Below are 20263 nucleotides of genomic sequence, written 5' to 3' on the forward strand. Positions count from 1 at the left end.
GAGCCATCAGCCCAGAGCCCGACGCGGGGCTCGAACTCACGGACCGCGAGATCGTGACCTGGCTGAAGTCGGACGCTTAACCGACTGCGCCACCCAGGCGCCCCGGACGTTCTTTAATCTTTAATGTATGTTAAGAAGGGGTAGAGAATTTATTCAAGTCTAAGATGTAACAAAAAGAAATTAAATGAGGTCAAAGAGGACTGTTTTTTCTCTGCGAATGATAATCTGTGGAGAAATCAGAATATATCTGTTTCACTAAAAACGAAGAGGCACCCCTCTCTGTCCTAGACGCTTAATTTGACTTCCCACCCTCTGACTGCCCAGCCATGGATGTTGGCTTTTGTGATTTTATTTTGAATAACCATTATATGAATTCATTCACTCTCACAGCCCATATACATGCACACACACACGCACACAGCTATGTTCTAGGTCACAGGCCTTCAGGAAACCTCGAGGGATGAAACGAAGTCATAGAACCCAGTCTGCCTGTGGTGTCACAGTGCTTGGCTTGGAGCTGGGGTCTCTAGATACTGAGGTGAAGGAGAAATGTTCCTCCTGGCCATGCAATCAGCAAGTTCCAATGTGCTCGAGAAACTACACATGGATGTTTCACTTCTCAGAAGAAAATCTAATTTCTTCCTCTCACATATTCCTATTAAAGTTTCATGTGAGTAGCTCTTCTCAGCCTTGAGCAAGAGTGTCTGTTCAGGTTGAACGAGAAGGAATGGCATTCACATGTAAGAAGGAACACACAGCCCATACCAGGAGTTCCCCCGCTTCTCAGAGCACCTGGCACGTGTGGATCATGTTACATAAGCTCTGGGGTTGGGGGGCACGCTCACTTGGATCACAGCCACGGCCACTGTGAAGGAAACCGTGCTCTCAGACCTGAAGCATTTCCATGATTTGTAACAGGGATGGCCAATCACCTCAAGTACATCTAGCGGATTATCAGCGATTATCTGGATTACTGGGCTGTGGAACTTTGGTGGAGGCTGGGTGCAGGCTTAGGGGAATAGAGTGCTGTGACTGATTAGTGATGCCTGCGACGGCACAGACAAGAGAGTGGTGTTATGCGAGTCAAACAGACCGTCTTTGATCAAAAAATGATTTCAGGGAGGAGCCTGTTAAGAGCCTGAGGGCAAGCCCATGCCTTTTGTGTTTGTGTCCTCCTCCGTGCCAGACCCTCAGTTTATGTTCATAGTGCTAATGACTGAAATACAGTCATACTTCATCCTTTTTGGGTTTTCCCATTTCCAGGTACCTTAATAATGCTCTGGCAGGTGGACAGAGGCAAGCCCACCAGGCTGGTGCCATTTATGGACATGATCTGGTCCCCGATATTCAGCTTCCCTGATTTCTCGGCGGGGCCTCCATGCATCATGTTGGCGATGATCACCGTTGGCAAGATGGACCCCCAGCCAGACTCCACAATCACCACACCCAGGATTTCTCCTTTCTGCTTCTCTATGAAGACCTGAAAGGGAAGGAAAAAACAAAACGACAACACTTAGAAAGCCTGAATCAGTAACCCCAGGGTAGTGACACAAATCAAAACTTTTCCCCACTTCCTATCTGGACTCAAGAAAGACATTTCCCTCGGGTGCCTGGGTGGCTTAGTCGGTTAAGTATCTGACTTTGGCTCAGGTCGTGATCTCACAGTTTGTGAATTTGAGCTCTGAATCCGGGTCTGTGCTGATATCTCAGAGCCTGGAGCCTGCTCCAGAATCTGTCCCTCTCTCTGCCCCTCCCCCGCTCATGCTGTCTCTCTCTCAAAAATAAACAAAAAACAAGGAAGACATTTCCCTGAGGTTCCAACCCAAATGAGTCCTGTCTTCTCTTGATTCCATGGCATTTGGTAAGAAACACAGGTCCATATGATTTCTTGTAATTCTCATGCCACATAAGCAATCTTGTCTTGGCAATATAAACACAAAGAGCACCGGGTGCTTTTTTTTGTAGTCCCCAGGGAGGGGGAAAGAGGCTGTGTAGGTGGGGACTTTGGTGGTGCCTTATGGTTTCTGGAAATAGCTTTTGGGTCCTATACACCGGCTGCCCTAGTCCCCAGCGTTTCACAAGTTCTCTCCAACACTGAAGATTCTTGTGTTAAAAATAAATAAATAGACGTTATAGACATTCTCTCTTTGCAAGGAGAAAACTGAGGACGAAGGGGAAAAAAAATGATGCTAAGCTTATCTCCACCGAAAGGTTGGTCGAGGAAGTGGGAAGGTCATATTTTAGATGGGCATAATTGCTTCCTGGGCAGGGCAGAGAAGACAGGAATCAGTGTTGGTTATCTGCAGTCTCGTAAGATTTGTGAACACTTTCTGGAAGCATCTGACAAAGAGAATGTGTATTTATTTATTCAGATTCGCAGATACACACACACACACACAGTGGTGGCGGCTGCTGAGCCCTGACAAAGGCTCCTCACAGGCTCATGTCCCTTCTCCTGGCTGCCGAAGCCCACAGCTGGCCGCTTCTCTGGAGAGCTGCCCAGCGGGACACATTCCCTATGACGGGCTGTTCAGTTGTGTCCTCCTCGAAATTCATATTCTCCAGTATCACAGTATGACCTTATCTGGGGGCTCCTGGGTGGCTCAGTCAGTTAAGCATCTAACTTCAGCTCAGGTCATGATCTCACAGTTTGGTATGTGAGTTCGAGCCCCGCGTCCGGCTCTGTGCTGACAGCTCTGAGCCTGGAGCCTGCTTCGGATTCTGTGTGTGTGTGCCTCTCTCTCTCTCTGCCCCTCCTCCACTCACATTCTGTCTCTGTCTCAAAAATAAATGAACGTTAAAAATAATAAATTTAAAAGAATACGACCTTATTTGGATACAGAATCTTCGCAGAGGCAATCAAGTTAAAATGAGGTCATTAGGGTGGGCCCTAATTCAGTATGACTGGTGTCCTTACAGGAGGGGAAAGTTTGGACACAGACACACACGCACATAGGGGAAGATGATGTACAGACACAGGGATAAGACAGTCATTTCTAAGCCAAGGTGGGGGGTCTGGGACACACCCTTCCCCCACAGCTCTTAGGAGGAACTGACCCTGCGGACAACTTGATTTTGGACCGCTAGCCTCCAGAACTTCGACGTTTTTTTGTTGAAGAAACCCAGTCTGAAGTACTCTGTTAAGGCAGCCCAAATACACGGATCCACCCTCCTCCAAACTTGGTCAGTCAGCGACTGACCAACACAGGGTACAAATGTCTGCCAAATCCTTTGGCCCAAGGTGGGACAAGTCTTCCCTGTGACCCAGGGCTTCCTTTGGATCAGAATGAAGCTCATCTCCAGCAAGGCCACATTTCTCTAAGCTTAGCGTCCCTACCACCCTGCTGCCCACACTCACTTTTTCCTGAGTGCCCTCTCTCCCCAAATCCCTTGAACAAGAATCCCTGCCTCAGGCTCTGCTTCTAGGGAACAGAGGACACCAAACCTACATCGGTGGATAAAAAGAGCCCTTTCTAATACAGTACTTTGTATCTCCTTGGGGAAGCCGAGCCCCTGGACTAGACTTTGAAGACACCCAGTTCCGACCTGAGCCCTGGGGGGGCCTCTTCCACACAGACCCCATGCTCCAGCCATGCTGTCTCATTCATGGCCCCCCAGACAGCTCCAGGCTTCTGTACTTTGGCCCAGCTCTCTGCAGTCTTTTACACTTTCCAAAGAATACCCAGACCTCCAGCCCAGCTCCAATGGCTGCATTTTCCTCCAGACACTCCTGCAAAGCTCCGTCTGAAGCAACAGGCCACCCCTGGAGGAGCACAGAGTCTGTCACCTGAGACCCGACATCTCCATTCTCACAGCGGTCTTTGACCAGTGCTTGTGCTCAATACCATCACTAAACTTTTCTGTGCCGTTTCTGAGACGGTGGGCTTGGGAAGGCGGGGAACGGGTCCTGTTCACCTCTGGAACCCACCCCAACTCTCGCTCAGGACTGCCCGGCGCAGAGGACGGTCCACCTTGGTGACAGGCCCTCACGAGAGGGGAGCAGGAGTCGGGCCTGAGTCCCCGGCAACGTCCCGCCGATGACGCGCTCCTCCCTCAACCGTCCCACCTTCCCTCCCCGGCAGGGCTGCCCCCGCACTCCTGGGGCTCCTGCCCCTCCGGCCGAGCTCAGAGAAATACCTACATCTTTGCAGTTTTCCGACTTGGAGAAGTGGATGAGGTCGTCGTTGTACATGTCCTGGGTGTTGAGCAGATCACTGTACTCCTTCTGGCTGAGGTCTTCAGGGTTAATCCCGTTGGCCCTGAGGAATTCCTGGTATGCCACGCTGAAGGCCTGCCCGATGGACTGTGCGATCAGCTGGGCCTGGACGGTAGCCGGAGAGGGAAGACAGAGGTCAACGAGCAAGCCCTGCTGGCCAAAGTGCCCGGGTCCCTGCAGGACCGGGAGCCCCAGGCATCAGCCGGGCCGGTGGGTTGACACGCGGCACCAACCCCTGCAAGGGGCCGTTCCCAGAATGACTAGGGACGTGTTTCACTATGACGGTGATCACAAGGGAGCCACCGGCATCCAGTGAACAGGAGTCAGGGCTGCCGGACCCACTGCCACGAAGAGGACGGTCCTGCCCAAAGATGAGCCACTCTACACCCTGAACAACCCCGAGCCCACCGGATGCTTGTATCCATGGACCACCCGGATCAAACCATCTGAGTCCAGGGTGCCTCTTCAACTTATGTAGAACACAAAGGCATTAACTGCACGGTTCTAGTTCATGTGGAAGGTTCCGAGCACACAGCTGCTATGTTAAGTGAGAGAAGATGATGACTGCTTCGTCCAGCATTTTCCCCAAGACATAAGCTTCAAGATTTTGGAAAATCATTAGCAGCAACGCTATCGGTGGTTATCTGGGTGGCCAGCAAATCACATCGCCAGCAGCCTGTGTATCTGCTGCACACTGAGGGCATTCTGCATGAGGGTGGGGCCCGTCTACACGTCCATGTTCCTACTGAGCTCTCAATTCAAAAGGTCAAATAAGAAGGGTTTCCAACATTCAGCTAAACGCTATGTCGGTGTAAGCATGGGACGGCTCTGCGATTCCTTCTGGAATGGCCGGGCCTGAGCATCGACAGGCTGTAGTAAGTACAATTTTATTTGGGCTTGCTTTCCTTTAATTTTCCTTTGCATTCCATTTATGGCAACGCTTTAGTCTGTGGACAAATTTTCAAAGGGGGAGGTTCTATTACCTATGAATTTTATTTCAGGACGGTAACAGGGCACCACAAAATATCTGTAGTAGGAAGGGGGTTCTGGGTCCCGCGGAGTTGGAAACCCTGATCAAGCCCAACCTGTAGTTTCCAGGTGAGGAGGCTGAGGCCCAGAGACGTGAAGGAACTTGCTCAAGGTCACACAGCTCACGGGGCAGGAACTGTGCTTCCGTAGGTTCTTTCTCGGCAGCCTCTCCCTGCATTAATTCACCCACGCTATGAATTCAGCTCGCTGGCTGCCACCAGCATTTCTCACGTGCCTGTGCTTCACTCAGCACTAGCCAAGGACCGTGACAGCAGTCCTCGCCTCTAGCCTGTGACTGACGGGAGCACGATAGTGCCACGGGCCCTCATCCTAAGCTCTCGAGACCATGTTTCAGAATTTAGAAAATTTTGGATTTTAGAAAGGCAACAGGGTGCATGTATCACACACGGTCTAAAAACCCCATTGGAACCCGGGGAATTGCCCTGTAGCCAACAGTAATATTCCTGCAGCAAAATGGAGAAGATTCATGGTAAGCTGGAAAAATCCTAGACATGGTCTCATGGCAGTCCCGGATAGGCTTATCAGCCCATGGACTACAAAAACCACACTCGAGAAGCTTTGCTTCTCGAAGCCCTTTAGACTTGGGAACTATGGGTCTGTTTCATCGCCCCCGTTGGACAGGCAGGGAACAGAGGCTGAAAGGTGAAGGTAGCAGTTTAGCTAAAAGCAGCTGATGAACACTGAAATCGGAACCTCCTATGGTGGCTGGCTGTAGACAAAGAAATGCTTCACTTTTCTCACTCTGTGAATCTGGTGACTTCACACGCACAAGTCATGAACAACGAGGACCGCCGCCCAGTGTCCTGAGTAAAACCGGGAGCGAGGCATCACTACAGGCACGAGAGGCACATGTGGACGGATGACCTGAAAAATGGCAGCACGCGTGCCGTTACTGACGGAGGCCCCTGGCAGATGCACAGGCTGCTGCTGTGTGCGTGCCTGTCTCCCGGGGCCACACGGCAGCCCGTGGGGGAGATGCTGTCATTTTACACAAGCTTGGGGGCCTCACAGCCTGTAGGTGGAGGCAGGATCCAGATCCAGCTTTCTCGGCTCTGGAGTCAATGCTCTTCTGTCCTTTGCTTCAGAAGCAAAGGGGGTAAAATAAGATTGCTGGGTCTGCTCTTGTCACACCTCTTGCTTCCTCATTCCTTTCATCATCTTCCCAGAAGCCTGCACAAAAAGGGACCCCCTCCTTAGGAGCTCAGAGCCAGCTGGGGGCAGCAGAGGGTCACGTGGGCATCCACATGCCTGGGGGGGGGGGTGTGCAGAGCTAACTCCACCTTTCCAGCCTGACTGCAGGACACTCGAGCCTTAAGCTTCCAAGTGTCACTTCCGAAACTTTGAGAAACTTCCAGAACTCATTTTCTCCCCATCTGCATGCTTGGCCTCCAGCTTTCAAGGAATACCGGGGAGGATGGCTGCCTTCTCAGCGATCTCGTCCCTAGGGGGCTGTATTCTAGGGAACCAGACCAGCGGACGATGGTTCAGAGAGCGTGAGCGTCTCCACTCCCTGTGGCTGAAGCCCCGGGGAAGAGCAGCTGGCCTTGGACTCCTAACTTCTTGCAGGAAGGCAATTTACTGCAGCTAGATGAACACCCTCCTGGAGAAAAATGGCCTCATTTAAGGAGCCAAGGCTCCCACAGGCAATTTTCTTTAGCTAAGGGCTCTCTGCTCAACATGAGTAACAGTGCTTATGCCGCTGTGGCGGGAGGAAAATCAGCACAATGATGCGGACACAGCCCCACTGGGGGGGGGGGGCGCTCTATGGTTCCAGACCTTCATCACGGGGCCATGGCCCCTGGCCCTGAAGGGAGCTTCTAAGACCTGCCAAGCTTGAGGAGAAGCCAGATGCCTACGAAGCTTGAAGCCCAGAGGCCTCCCCAGCAGTTCCAGGGATGCCTGGGGGAAGAAGGCCCAAGGGAGGAAGGGGCCCTGCCTCTGCGGTGAATGAATTTTCTCCGTTGACTGTGATGCCTGGGAAGATGGGGGTTAGGACTCACTGGCTTGGTGACAGGAGGAGCTGCTGGTTTTCGTGAGGACAGAGAGCTGGCAGGCAGTGCTCCAGCCGCTGGCGGGGGTGGGGAGGTAGGAGCAGGAATCCTAACTGCCCTGTGGTCTAGAGGGCGATCCTACACAACCGAGAATGGTCCTCCCCAAATGCCCTCATGCCCAGGAGACATGCGCTTGGGGCCCTCATGGGTCTGACTGCTTTCCTTCTCCTCTTTCCCCTCATTCTAAGCCATCCTCAAACTATACCAGCGGGCTCCTACCTCAGGGCCTTTGCACTTGGCTCTTTTATTGGTCTCAGTTGATGCAGGTCTCTCTTCAAATGTCACTTCCTCAGACAAGGCTCTGTTGATTATCCTACCTGAAATAGCTCCTGTCCTGGCTTTATTTTTCCTTACAGAACTTCTGGCTATCTAGCTTAAGTACATTTATCTATTTATTTTCTATCTCCCTATGAGCATCATACTGAATACCTTGTCTGTTTATTCAGCCTTGTATCCCTAAAACAGTGCTTGACACATAGTAGGTGCTCAACAAATATGTGCTTCATGTATGATTGAGACCGACTCAGGTTCTGAGAAAGAGAGAGAATCTGGCCCACCCAAAGGCAGCCCAGGTCACCCAGGGGGGAGATCCGGGGAGGCATCCTTACATCCTCAGACTCAAAGACGTGGCATATCATCTTGTACTGCCTTTTTCCATCCTGGGATGGGTGGGAGGCTTCCACATTCTCCTGGGAGTTGGAGCGGGGCATCCGCCTGCGGGCCATCAGTACGACGATGTTCCCGATGTCTGCTATATAGGAAATGGTCCTCAGAGGGTGGTCCATCATCGTCTCCTGGAGGGCATAAGGGAGAGGATGCTGAGTCGAGAGCAGCATCTAATGGCCCGTCAGAGAGTCTGTCACCCCACAGCCCGGCCAAGTGCAGTCCCCGTGTGGCAGGTGGGGGGTGGGGGCTGGGTTCAAAGGCTGCTGCCAGATTTACATGCACCCACTCAGGCCTGGGGGCAGTTCCTTGGACTAACAATGACCCAGAGCAAGAAGGGGTCTGTGGCATGTGAAATAAAACGTTCAGTCGTTTTACAACCAGTAGAATCTCTGGTGGAGAAGTTCAAAGAATAAAATATCCACATGTGATGGTTGCATTGTGCGTGCGCGTGTGTATGTGTACATGTGATTTTAAATAAAATTTTGTAAAAGGCGAATCTGTTCAAGGTCACGAATCTTCTCGTGAAAACTTATGAGAAGGATTTGCAAACAGCATCCACGGCTTATTTTTTCCTTAGATCTTCAAGGAAACGGTCCCAGAGCACCACAGGCCCCTCCCCCGCAGCGGGCGCTGCAGACACAGCCTTCTAGTTTGTTTGGAAGCCAGCAGCTGAGGACAGGGGACCTACGGACATGGGCACAGGCTCGGAGTGGCCACGCTGGGAACTTCACCCCGGGAAGGGTGGCCGGCCAGCTAATACCTGTGTGTCGGCATTCAGTACTTTGATTCTCTGGGTAGAAATGAAGAGATCCACCTCGGTCATCGGCTGAGATTCCCCTTCGGGAGCCTGAGAAGAAAGATGCACCACGGGAAAGCTTAACGTCTCACCCCGACTCGAGGGCACAGGAGCAAGGTTAGCTCACACACAGAGGCACTGAGACACAGTCACCAGAACGGCAGGGCTGACTCCAGATTGCGACTGCCAAAGCAGAAGGGACCACAGAGGATGGACTCACGAACGAGGGTGAGCGTTGCCGGTTAAGGGGGAAGACGCCCAATCCCCTCTGCTTCTCCCCCTACAGAAGAAGGGTGTGACTCTGGGAAGGATGGTCGTGAACTGCCCTTTCTACAAGGCTTTTGGAACCCAACAGACTGAAGAATAAGGGCAAGTGACCCACACCCCGAGACCTTGGAGAAGTCAGAGTGTCTGCCCCTGTTCAAGTGATGGGGGACAATGTTTACAGCAGGAGCAGTCATTTGGATGCAGTTCTGGTAAAAGGGTCTTCACATTCGCACATCATCACAGCGACACAGAAGCTGTACCCACTCCTGAAGCCACCCCATTAAGGAGGAGCCCCAGATGCCTCAACACCCCATAGGTAGCCCACAAGCACCTAGAAGCTTGATAACCAAACAAGCACATCCGTCTCGTTCACTTAGGGTTTAAGTCCGCACAGTGTGGTTATTAGCGAGTTTTCTTTTTTGCATCCAGCAATCTGACAAATCCACAAGTCAAACGTGACTGTAATTGAACAGACCCAAGTCCCTGCCACATTAATGCTCCTGAAGGGTGGGAACTTTCATACTCCTGTAGGATTCATTTAGCATCTCCAATCTGCTGCCTGTTGTCTCTCTGATGTGAAATGGCTCATGAGCAACAGAAAACAGCCACTTTGGGCAACTCAGTTTTGAGAAACGTTGGCTAATGGGGCGGTTCAAAAAGAAATCTGAACGAAAACTTGCTGGATGCAGAAAACAAAAACACAAAATAATAAAAAGGCAAAACGTAAATAAATGAAAAGAACAGGCATAACACCAAGCTGATGACGTTATTTGTACTGCACCTTCTTTCTGCTTTTGGCTAATTTCTGGGCCATCTGCTTAGCATGGAAACAGAGACAGGAGAACAGTTAGAAAAGAATTTGCAGAGACTCAAAGCCAAAAAGGGAATTGACAAACTAGTATCAATAGTGCATAAAGCATTTCTGTGACAGGAGAACTGACTTTAAAAAAATCCTGGTCTACAGACAATTTCCTAACTCACGATTTCGTAGGTGGCAGGGGCCGTAGGAGGAAGGAAATGGATTGAGGTGCTTTTTCTATGTAACTGCAATCGCTGCTTTCAAAGAACCAACTTGGTTCTGTTGATTTTCTTTATAGTACGCCTGTTGCCTACTTCCTTGATTTCAACCTACATCTGAATTTCCTTTTACTTTCTTTGGATTACATTTGATTTCTTTTTTTCTAGCTTCCTGAGATGAAAATTTAAAGGACAGATCTTTAAATTTGTTTTTTCCCCAATACATTTATTAAAAGCTGTGAATCTCCCTCCAAGCACTGCATTAGCTGTATCCACAAATTTGTCATATTCCAATCTAATTATCCCTTCAAAATGTTTTCTAATTTCCACCGTGAGTTTTCCCTTGAACTTTGGATTATTTAGAGTTGTGTTATTAATTTTAATACATTTGTGGATTTTCTAGTTTTCTTTTTGTTACTTATTTCTGAATTAATTCCACTGTGGTCAGAGAACATACTGAACGTGCTGGGTTCTTAGCCCTATGATCCAGAACATGACGGACTGTGGTGAATGTCAGGTGGACTTCAAAAGATGCATTCTTCAGTTGTTGGGAATAGTGTTCTACCAATATCAATGAGGTCATTAGGTTGGTTAAGGGTACAGTTTAAATCTTCTGTGTGCTGCCTGATATTTTTGTTTGTTCTAAAATTTACTGAGAGAGGTGTGTTAAAATCTCCAGCTGTTACTATGGATTTGTCCCTCTCTCCTTTTCGTTCTAATATTTGCTTTATCTGTTTTTATATCTGTGTTATAGGGTACATACAGATTTAAGGTACTTGTGTCTTTCTGTTGGATTCATCTTTTTATTGTTCATCTCTAGTAATAATTCTTGCCTTAAATTTGTGTACTATTAATACAGCCTATTCCTAACTAGAAATAGATTAACATTCGTCCCCCCACCTTTTCTCATAAGTAAAAGAGAACACAGTTGATTAAAAAAGAGAGACAGACTGCAGCCAGATTGTCTAAAACTGAATCCCCGCTCTGCGACCTACTAGCTGCGTGACTTGGAGCGAGCCGCTTCATGTCTCTGTGCCTCAGTTTCCTCATCTGTAAAATGAGGATAAAAACAGTATCTACCACATAGGGCTGTTGTGAGGATAAAATAAACGTGTGCAAAGCTCTTAGAACAGTGTCTGGTGCATTACGAGCGCTACATTTGTGTTGGATGTTACAGGATTATAATTTACCTACGTCAGAATGTAATTTCTTGGCTCTTGGTAAGGCTTGCTGGATATACACAGATCCTGTACAAATAATGGTGAGTCAATGGCCAAACCACGCACGCTGTTGTGGTGACGGGGGTGGGTGGAGGACTGTCTGCTCTCTCATACTCCTTCGTACTCACCTGGGGAAAAGCCCTTTTGCTCCCAGCAGCACGTCTCTAGTTCATTAATGAGTCAAACGGGGGTGTCTGTTCTATCTCACTGGAGAGAAACCAGATGAGTCGGCCATCCAAACACCAAGTACCTCATCTCTGGTGCAGCCAGGAAACTAGGGCAGCCCTCCTCTCCCCCCCAACCCCACAGCTCTTCCTGGTGGCCATGAATTCATGGTGAACAGTCTGCTCTGGCAAAGTCAGAAGGCAGCAAGCGCAAGGGGGTATCGTAACTGCTGCGTGCGATGGTGGACGTGTGTCCGCGTCTGAGGAGTGGCCCTGTGCTGATGCTCCGCCAGACCATGCTGATTTCTATGTGGGATCCGACAGTCCCATGCCGGGGGCGGGGGGGTGTTCTCATCTGCATCGGCTGCCATCCTCATGATAAATGACCACTGTGAGATCCTCACGTGCATGTGTTTGTTCTACCACTTTCCCTGAAATTATCTGGCCGGCATATAAGAATTTGTGATATTCTCGATACCAAAACCTAACAGCTGTGGGACGGGTCAACATTCTTCGCTGTAAGGAGCAGGGATCTGAAAGGGTCCTCCTCTCAGAGGAAACTAAGTCTGCTGCCAATGGAATAACCACACTTTTTTTTTTTTTTTTAACTGGGATGGTTGATGAAGAAAGAGAACCCAAATGGCCAACCGAGTTTCATGAAAGGCATCCTGAGATAATTTCTATGAAGCGAAGGAGATTTTATGCACCTAAAGTAATACCAGGTGCTCAACCACACGTGCTGCTCAGGTGTCCTGAAACCAATTCTAATCTGAAGTTTACACACGACACGCGGGAGACGGTCGGGTCCGGAATGAGAAATGGCAGGAGCAGAGGAGCCCGAGAGGACTAGAAGGCCTGCGTGTGTCGTAAAGCAGTGAGTGACAGCATCCCTTGCAATCCTCGTGATTCACGGGACCGACTGCGGCTTGCCCCTCAGTAAGCTGTGGCACCAGGGACATAAACCGTGGAACTGTCACTCACCCTCTCACTCTGCGAGGCGTGTTTACTGTCGTTAAGACTCTCGAGGTCAGTCATGCTGGGGATCCTCCGGACTCTTCTAGCTTTTCTTTCCCCAGCTGACATCTCCGGGGCACTCGCTAGGTGCCACGTCCTTCTGAGCAGCTCACGTGTGTCGCAGTGCGAAAGCTTTGGGCAACCCTGTGAGGTGCCTACTGTACTCTCCTCTTGCAGAAGCGGCAACTGAGGCACAGAGAGGCTAATTAACATGCTCAAGGGCGCTCAGCTGTTAAGAGGCAGGACAGAGATCGCAGCCCCTGAAATCTCACTCTACTCTCCAAACTACTAGTTGTGCACCTCGGGCAAGCGTCTCAGCTGTAAACCTCTCAGTGTGTCAGTGAACAGGGCTGATCATACCCACCTCACAGGATTTCCCACCCCCTTCATTTTGAGGAGTAAATGAGATCAGTGTATGTGAAGGACGTGCCCCAAGTGCTCATATACCCTTTTCATGTTAATCACAGGCTTCTTTGAGTCACGTGGGAAATCACGTGGCTTGCACAAAGCCTCACTGGTAGAGATTTTCATTCCACAATGAAGTCCTGATTGTTGACGGTTAAAGAAAACCTTTCCAGGAAAGAACAGAAAAATCTCATCTTTTTGGGACAAGCCAGGGAAGACAAACATGAGAATGGGTGATAATGAGAGCTCCTGAAAAAAAGCACAGCAAAAAACATCCAACGCCATTTGTGAGTCAAGGACACGAGCTTCACAAATGTGGGAAGGATGGAGACATGTATCCCCCGTCCCGCGTGGACGTGAAGCAGTTTCCGGGGCTCAGGGAAGGGCCCGGCAGGCCAGCCCGTCTTCCGGCCGAAGGGCAGCAAGAGGGTGGAGTGAGGCATGGATGCAGCGGAGAGAAAGGAAGACGGGGTTCCAGCCGCGATGGCTTCAAGGCTGGGTCTCTAGGCAGGGTCAAGGCACGGCTCCCACACTGTGGGACGAATGGGGCGTCTCTATCTACGGTGCTAGAGACACTGACAGCACATAGGGCAGAAGTTGCTCCCAAAACGTGTTCAGAGAATCTCAGCGGCACGACTTTCAACAGGCACCCCACAGCGATCATGTATTCTGTGTTCAGATAACGACGGGAGTTTCTGGTTAAACAAGGTGAATGAGGTCTCCTTAGTACAGGACTTCTCAAAATCTTAGATAGGAGAACGTATGTGGCAAATTCAAAAAAAGGGATCTATTTTGCGGCGTTTCTTGAGCTAATGTGCCGACAGAACCTCATCGGCGGGAGGCACGCAGCGTGATTGGGATGCCCCAGAGCACAGAGAAAAGATGCTCCATGAGGATGGTCTACCCCTGTGTTGGACATTGGTCCCCAAATTACAGTGTACCTTAGAATCTCCTTGAGGGCTAATGAAAACACAGATTCCTGGGCCCTACCTGCCCCCCACTGTGAATTTCGGACTGGGGTGAGCCTGAGAATCTGCATTTCTAACAAGTTCCCAGGTGGTCCTGATGCTGCTGGTTAAGGAATCCCATTTTGAGAACTACCTCTTTAATGCATTCCTTAGTCGTACGGGGGCTTCCTAAAAGGATATTTCTTCTCAGAAATGACGAACAACAAAGGCAGAAAGGATACATTAGGGAGGGTCCAAAGATGGAAAAAAAAAAAAAAACTTAAGAAAAATGGCAGATGTCTTCTAATTCTGATGTTGCATTTAGATCCACCTTATTTATTACATTTTGAGAGACGGAAAGGCTTTTAATTTCAGATTCCTCAATCTGCCTTGAATTACTGTTACTTAACCAACCGTCTTGGTTCCCTTATTAGAATGCAAGTTTCTCAAGGTCAAGGATTGGGTCTTGGTTAGTTTTTATCTCCTGAGATGCCTCTCACAAGGGTCTGTAGAGGAACAGTTTGCTTTCTGAGCCAAATTCCTTTGTTTTCCTCTCACGTTAACTAGAAAATTTCGGGCCAAACCACAACTCCAAATTCTCTCCCCATTTGGCAAATAAATTTATAAATTCTTCAAGAAAATATTAATTCTGCAAACTCCAAGTGCGAGTCAATGAGCACCACAACAGACCCCCAGGAGGGAAGTTAAAGACAGTTCTGAAAGCCCAGCTTCAGGTTTGGTGTTTGCTCAGAGTTAAAGTACCACAGACACCAGGGCCACCCAAGACTCATGGTGAGGAAGGTCTCACCCACACCCACTGGTCAAACTCTGTAGGCAGAGGAAAGAAAGAGGGGTAAGATGGGGGTCCCCATGGGGAAGAAGGGAAGGAAAAGGAATCAGAAACAGGAGGAGGAAACCCCTCTTGGTTCAGATGACACATCAAGGTAGAAATCACTTATCAGTTTGTCCTGAGGATACTGCTAAATGGATTTCCAAATAAATCCACACATTTTCCTCTTTCTTTCCTTCCTTTCCTGGACACTGTCAAATCTGTAGCTACCTTCCTCTCTGCATCTTTATAGAGGTGGCCTAGAATGACTCATTCCTGAAAGGTCAGCCTCTCTTTAGGAAACAGGGTGGCACCACATCCCTTACAGAAAGGGGTCTCCTACGCACATGTGCGGGCCCACAGTGCAGGCGCCCGCGAGACCATCCCCACTGATCCAGAGAAATGCTCTAGGTGCCCTGGTTCCCTCTATGAAATCTCAGGGCACATCCTGACACAGTAGCTTTCTAGAGGAGTGCAGAAATAAACCATGGGTCTGTGCCCCTAGCATTTGAAAAAGCATCAGGCTGGGGGTCAAGTCAAACAACTTGACGGGCATTTAAATTGAGGTAAAAGGAATAGGAGGCAGAATATATTTAATGACAGGCAACAGCCCCTTCAGATGCACAGAAGCACATCGCAAAGATGATACTTACAAATGAAATGTAACCATTTAACTTTACCACTCTATAATGAATTCCTTACACTACAATAATTTGCTGTAAAAAATAAATATATGTGTACCAGATGTCTGCTCTGCTCTAGGCAGGTCTAAAATGGATTTATAACCAGACAGCCTCATCTTGCTTGTTATGATCAACAAAACCGTCTAATTTTTTTGATTCAAATCAACCGTGGAACTTCTGGATACCGATCCTTTGAAGCCTCAAAGCGAACCTTCTGGTTTCTTATCAGGGAGGCTGGACTTTAAGAAGGGAAAACCGCGCTCTAGGACCTCACTGCGGAAATCGGAAGCTGTAATTCACAGCAAGCTGGGTCGTGGCCGGGCTCTGGCTCGGGGGGCCACAGCACACGCTGAGCACGCCTTTACGTTCTGGGGATGTGCCTGCTCCCTTCCTCCAGGTCACATGTCACAGGGCAGTGGAAAGAGGTAAACTATCTGTGGGACTCAATGGCTCCCACTCAGGAGACCGATAACCAAGGTGCCCAGTATGATACCCTAACCTGAACGTGTGTGAAACCTGGATGGACAGAAGCCGGGAGAACTCATCTCAAAACAGCACAGTTTTCTGCCCTGCGGACCTTCAGGGGCTCCTCTGGGGGCGGGCTGTTGCTCTGTTCTGAAGGAGTCATGTGAATGGGCTGTGGTGGTGCTCCCTGACAGGGGCTGAGGGGTGCTCTGGCGTTCTGTGGGAGTTACATCTGTATGCTGTCCACCTGCATCCAACACCTGCCCTCCTGCTCAGGTACACCCTGCACCCTTACTGGCTCGATTCACTTCTCACTGGTGCTGCGGAGCCCGAGGGCAAGGCTCTCCCTCTATACACTGCTGTTTTCTCTTCCTTCCGGAGACCTTGCCCAGCCTTGCACACTCAAGTGCTCAAGAAATCCTTTCTCCTGGATTAAGGACCCTAAGTGACTGGCCTACACTTGTTCTTCTTTCCCTTTCCACGCTGCCCCCGTGACACCAGGAGGTAACCGGGGCACGTGTGCACACGACCACACAGGAAAGGGAAGGGTTCCTTGAGGAGGAATGGGATTTTGACCGGCTGAAGCTGGACAGAACCAAATCCGGGGAGTCCTAACCTGTTCCAACTTGCTGGAAATACCTGGTTCTGGGTTTCGGTGGTGCTGGTATCCCCGGGGCTCCAGGTGGACTGGCCTTGTGGCCCCAGCATGGCTGCCCAGTGGTTCTAGGTGCTGGTGGTGCTTACTGGCACCAGAAGTGTCCCTGGAGCCCTAGGTCTGTCCATGATTCCAGGTGGCGCTGGCATCATGGTGGAGATTCTAGAGCTCGGCATTTCCATTGGGATCAAACCAGTTCTAGCTGGCTCAAAGTGGTTGTGAATGGTTTCAACCAGATGCAAGTCGTTCTTGCTGGATCAAAACAGGCTTGCTCCTTTTAAATCTTGATAAGGCAGATCCCAATCGGTCATGACTGGCTCAAGCCTGTTTAAACACTGGGCTAGCTACCTTGTCATGGTTAGATTTGATCCAACGGCTCCCTGCGCCTGGAGCAAACCAGTTCAATCTAGCCTGAGCAGGATCAGCTGGCTCAAAAGCAGGAGGCTGAGTCTGAACCATGCCTGTAACATGAAGTGTTCAAGTCACTGACTGCGACGTGCGTGAAAATCCAGGGATAAAGCTCTCGTGCTGGAGAGGTGATGCTCAAAATGACATCGTTCCTCATGCTACCAGCTTTCCAAAGTTTAGGATCATATGTGCTTTTTCTTAAGACTGGCCATTGAGAACACCCCAAGTATACAGCATTTATCCAAAAGGACTCAGGCACACCTTTTTTCTGTTGGCAGGTACACCATCCCAATCCGCTCTCTCCTACACTTGGGACTAGATATGCATGAGGTACGGGGGAGACCACCGTGGACGGCTCAGGCCGCCACACCCACCCCCAGCACCCCCTTACCTTGATCCTGCTCACGGCTTCCTGGGCCTGCATCATGCGCACGTTTTTGGAAGGAGTTTTGTCTGAGAGCAGCTGGGTGGAGCCAAGGTAATTGGCAGCAAAAATGATCCCATCGATCAAGTCTTCCGGGTCACAGGGTCCGGGAACTGGAACACACAGAGCCGCAGGGGTGAGTGAAGCGACCCTGGGGTGGGCCCAACAAATCGCTGACCGCACAAGCACCCTCCCCGACCGCTCAGTGCTAGCACAGGTGGCCCCCGCGGTGGAGACCTTGAGCAGGTGCATCACCCTGCCAGTCCAAGGCACCTCTCCGGGTCTGCCTTCACTCACACCTTGTTTTCAAAGGGAAGAAACAATTTCTTCTTCATCCACTTTACCCAGGCCATTTACTGGGAGAAACGATGTGTTTATTTAAATATGAAACATACAACTCAGTGACAAAGGATGTTGCTTTTCCTGTTAGACTGGGAGCCCTTTGGGGACAAAAGACCATGTCATGTTCGTCTTTGGCTCGAGTGTCTAATCAGTGCCTGTCACCCAGGGGGCATCAAATAAATGTTTGCCAGACAAATGGTTAGGTGAGCAGGAGGCCGCTTTACTAGAAAACCTCATTTTAAAGCACCACGTTCACATCTCTCCCTTCCACTTTATGCATAATGGGGAAAAAAAAAATCTTACCAATCGGAAAAATGGGCATTTGTTTGAGAAGCTCTGGATCCCTAGAATGGCCTCTGACCCCAGCTCTGTGAGGCAGATGACATTACCCTGAGTCCCCTGATGTCAACCTTGCTGACGTACAGGCTGTGGTGTCCCCAGCTTGCAGCCACACACGGATCAATTCCAAGGAAAATCAGAATTTTCTGTTCTCACTGACCAGCCTTTTAAATTAAACCTTACTTTTAACATATTTAAAATGGGGGCATCTGATTCTAACCATCATCACCTGCAAACCCTACTTGAGATTAAAACATGTCTGGGACTAATAAATGACTTGAGAACAGATGCACAAAGAAAGGCGTTTTAATTCTGCAGTGAAAAACATATGTATTTTCTTTGGCTTGAATGCCATATTTGGGGAGATTAAAATATACATTTTTAACCTACTGTTAAAACCCCAGGCTCTTAAATTAGATAACTGGCAAAGGAAACAATTTGCTTTTTCCTTTTGGAAAGCTAATCTGAAATGATTTTTATTTTTATCCCTCAACATCGAGCTCATCTTGAGCTTAACCAGCTGCTTCCCATGGATAAGCTACTTATCAGAGTTCAGTCTTAAAACAATCTTATCGTTTTCCTAAAGCCAAGGTGGTGGCTGACACAAAGAAATTAACAGCATTTTAGGAAAGGCCTTCACCAAGCATCTGCGTAGTCCATAAATAAGGAAACGTGTTGTTTGCCATATTCTCGATCTTTCCAAGAAAGGCTTCTGGCGAGTGATACTCAGCCAAACCGGCCTCAACTATGTGCCAGTGGTTCACCTTCTTCTCCAAGGTCACAGACTTCCCCGTGCTGAAACTTTCATAGAGGTGAGAAGGATTCAGGGTATTTGCCACATACAGTTTTAGTTGTCCAGCCGGGAAGCACTACTCTAAAATAATACATGGACGGGTTTGGAACCTACATTACACTTTGTAAAAAAGTAAAAGATTATCAGTCTCCTATCATAAATTCCCGTGCGGGGTTTACAGTGTTAAACATAATCATGTTTGCCCAAACAGGCATTGAGCAAAAAGATCTCATCTGGGATAGTAACTTTTAAAAACCTTCCATTTATTTTGTGAAAATAATGAATGTTAAAAGAAAGATAAAGAATTAACCACGAACTTCTCTACGGGCCTTCCAGGATTCTATGTTCATCTCTGAGTTAGTGCTATTCCCCGAAGAGGGTCTCTCGTCAACCATGGTGACTGTGGATATGCGGGTAGGTTTAAAAGCAATCCAAACAATACTTAAATGACTACATAAATGCCGACCAGTCAAGAGACAGTTACACTGGACCTAAATAAATTATGCATTTGAGACATGATCTTATGCCACTGATCCTCCAGGGATTTCGAGGATAATCAAATGTCACTGTTGCTAGATCATACCCTGGGAAAAAAGCCGTTATGTTCGTAATTTCATTTTAGAATTTTTTTTTAAAAGTTAAAAAAATTTCACATTATACTGGTCCTAAGTCAAAGAGCTGCAGGTTTCGTTTCGGCCTTCTGGAACGTGTTTGTCCTTTCAAGTGAGGCCTCCGAGTTGCAAACATGTTATGTCCTCACGCCTTCGTGAATGCTGAGTCTGGGGGAGCGTCGCTGAAGAAAAATGAAATTTCCAAACTTCCAAAAACTCTCCGAGGAGTACTCATGGAATTCTTGGGCCTCACAAAAATGGCACGAATAATTTACAGGTTACTCAAGAAAGAAACCTGAGTGAAACAAACCTATGAGCTTGACCGAGGCTGCAGGACTGCGGGGTCATAAAGGTCTAAGAATCCTGGTAATTCAATCTCACACTGACTATTCATTCATGGGATCCAAGGGCCAGACAGAGCTTCATGGTGGTGTTCTGGGTGGTTTCTAGTCCCCAGAAAATCCCTTTTCAAGAAAATGTCAATCTACCCTACCTGAAAAACTAACCTCCATCCTCTCTGGTAGAGGGTCGTGGCACCTCTAGCTAATGAGCACCTTTGTGTGGATGAGGAATAGGCACTCCGTTTGTGGGGCCCGACCTCAAGCTGGGCTGCCCCGCATGGGCCAAGTTCTGACCCCACTAGGCCTCCTGAACTGGTGCCCTTGAGCAGTGAATCACCTGCACAACCATACGTGGCCACCCTACACAGAACACCATTTACTTGGAGAGCTGTGGAATCAGACTGCCAGCTCACAGCCTGGCTCTGAAACTTGCTAACTGTGTGATTTTGGGAAAGGCACTCACCTCGGCTTGAGTAAAAATGCCTCAGTTCTCTCCTGTGTAACATGGGGGTGTGAAGTCCACTTCACAAGATAGATGTGAGGATTCAATAAGTTATTAC

At 48.9% G+C, this 20263-nt stretch overlaps 1 protein-coding gene across 5 annotated transcripts in view; it reads right to left on the reverse strand.

Moving 5' to 3' along the window:
* The window catches only part of APBA1 (amyloid beta precursor protein binding family A member 1), a 69965-nt gene that overhangs the window by 13887 nt on the left and 35815 nt on the right, over positions 1 to 20263 (reverse strand). For 3 of the 5 annotated variants that reach the window (XR_007458599.1, XM_049633672.1, XM_049633647.1), the window contains 5 exons: positions 17245 to 17390; positions 8744 to 8830; positions 7926 to 8111; positions 4142 to 4321; positions 1268 to 1480 (listed from right to left, as the gene is read on the reverse strand). Coding sequence is in view for 4 of the 5 variants with exons in the window: in XM_049633672.1 (XP_049489629.1) it covers positions 1268 to 1480; positions 4142 to 4321; positions 7926 to 8111; positions 8744 to 8830; positions 17245 to 17390 (812 nt within the window). In the remaining variant the exon portion in view is untranslated. Of the gene's footprint in view, positions 1 to 1267; positions 1481 to 4141; positions 4322 to 7925; positions 8112 to 8743; positions 8831 to 9827; positions 9864 to 17244; positions 17391 to 20263 lie in introns of all 5 variants that reach the window. The other 2 variants (XM_049633679.1, XM_049633662.1) reach the window with 2 other exon arrangements.

The sequence above is a fragment of the Panthera uncia genome, chromosome D4, assembly GCF_023721935.1.
Source record: "Panthera uncia isolate 11264 chromosome D4, Puncia_PCG_1.0, whole genome shotgun sequence".
Classification (NCBI taxonomy): domain Eukaryota; kingdom Metazoa; phylum Chordata; class Mammalia; order Carnivora; family Felidae; genus Panthera; species Panthera uncia.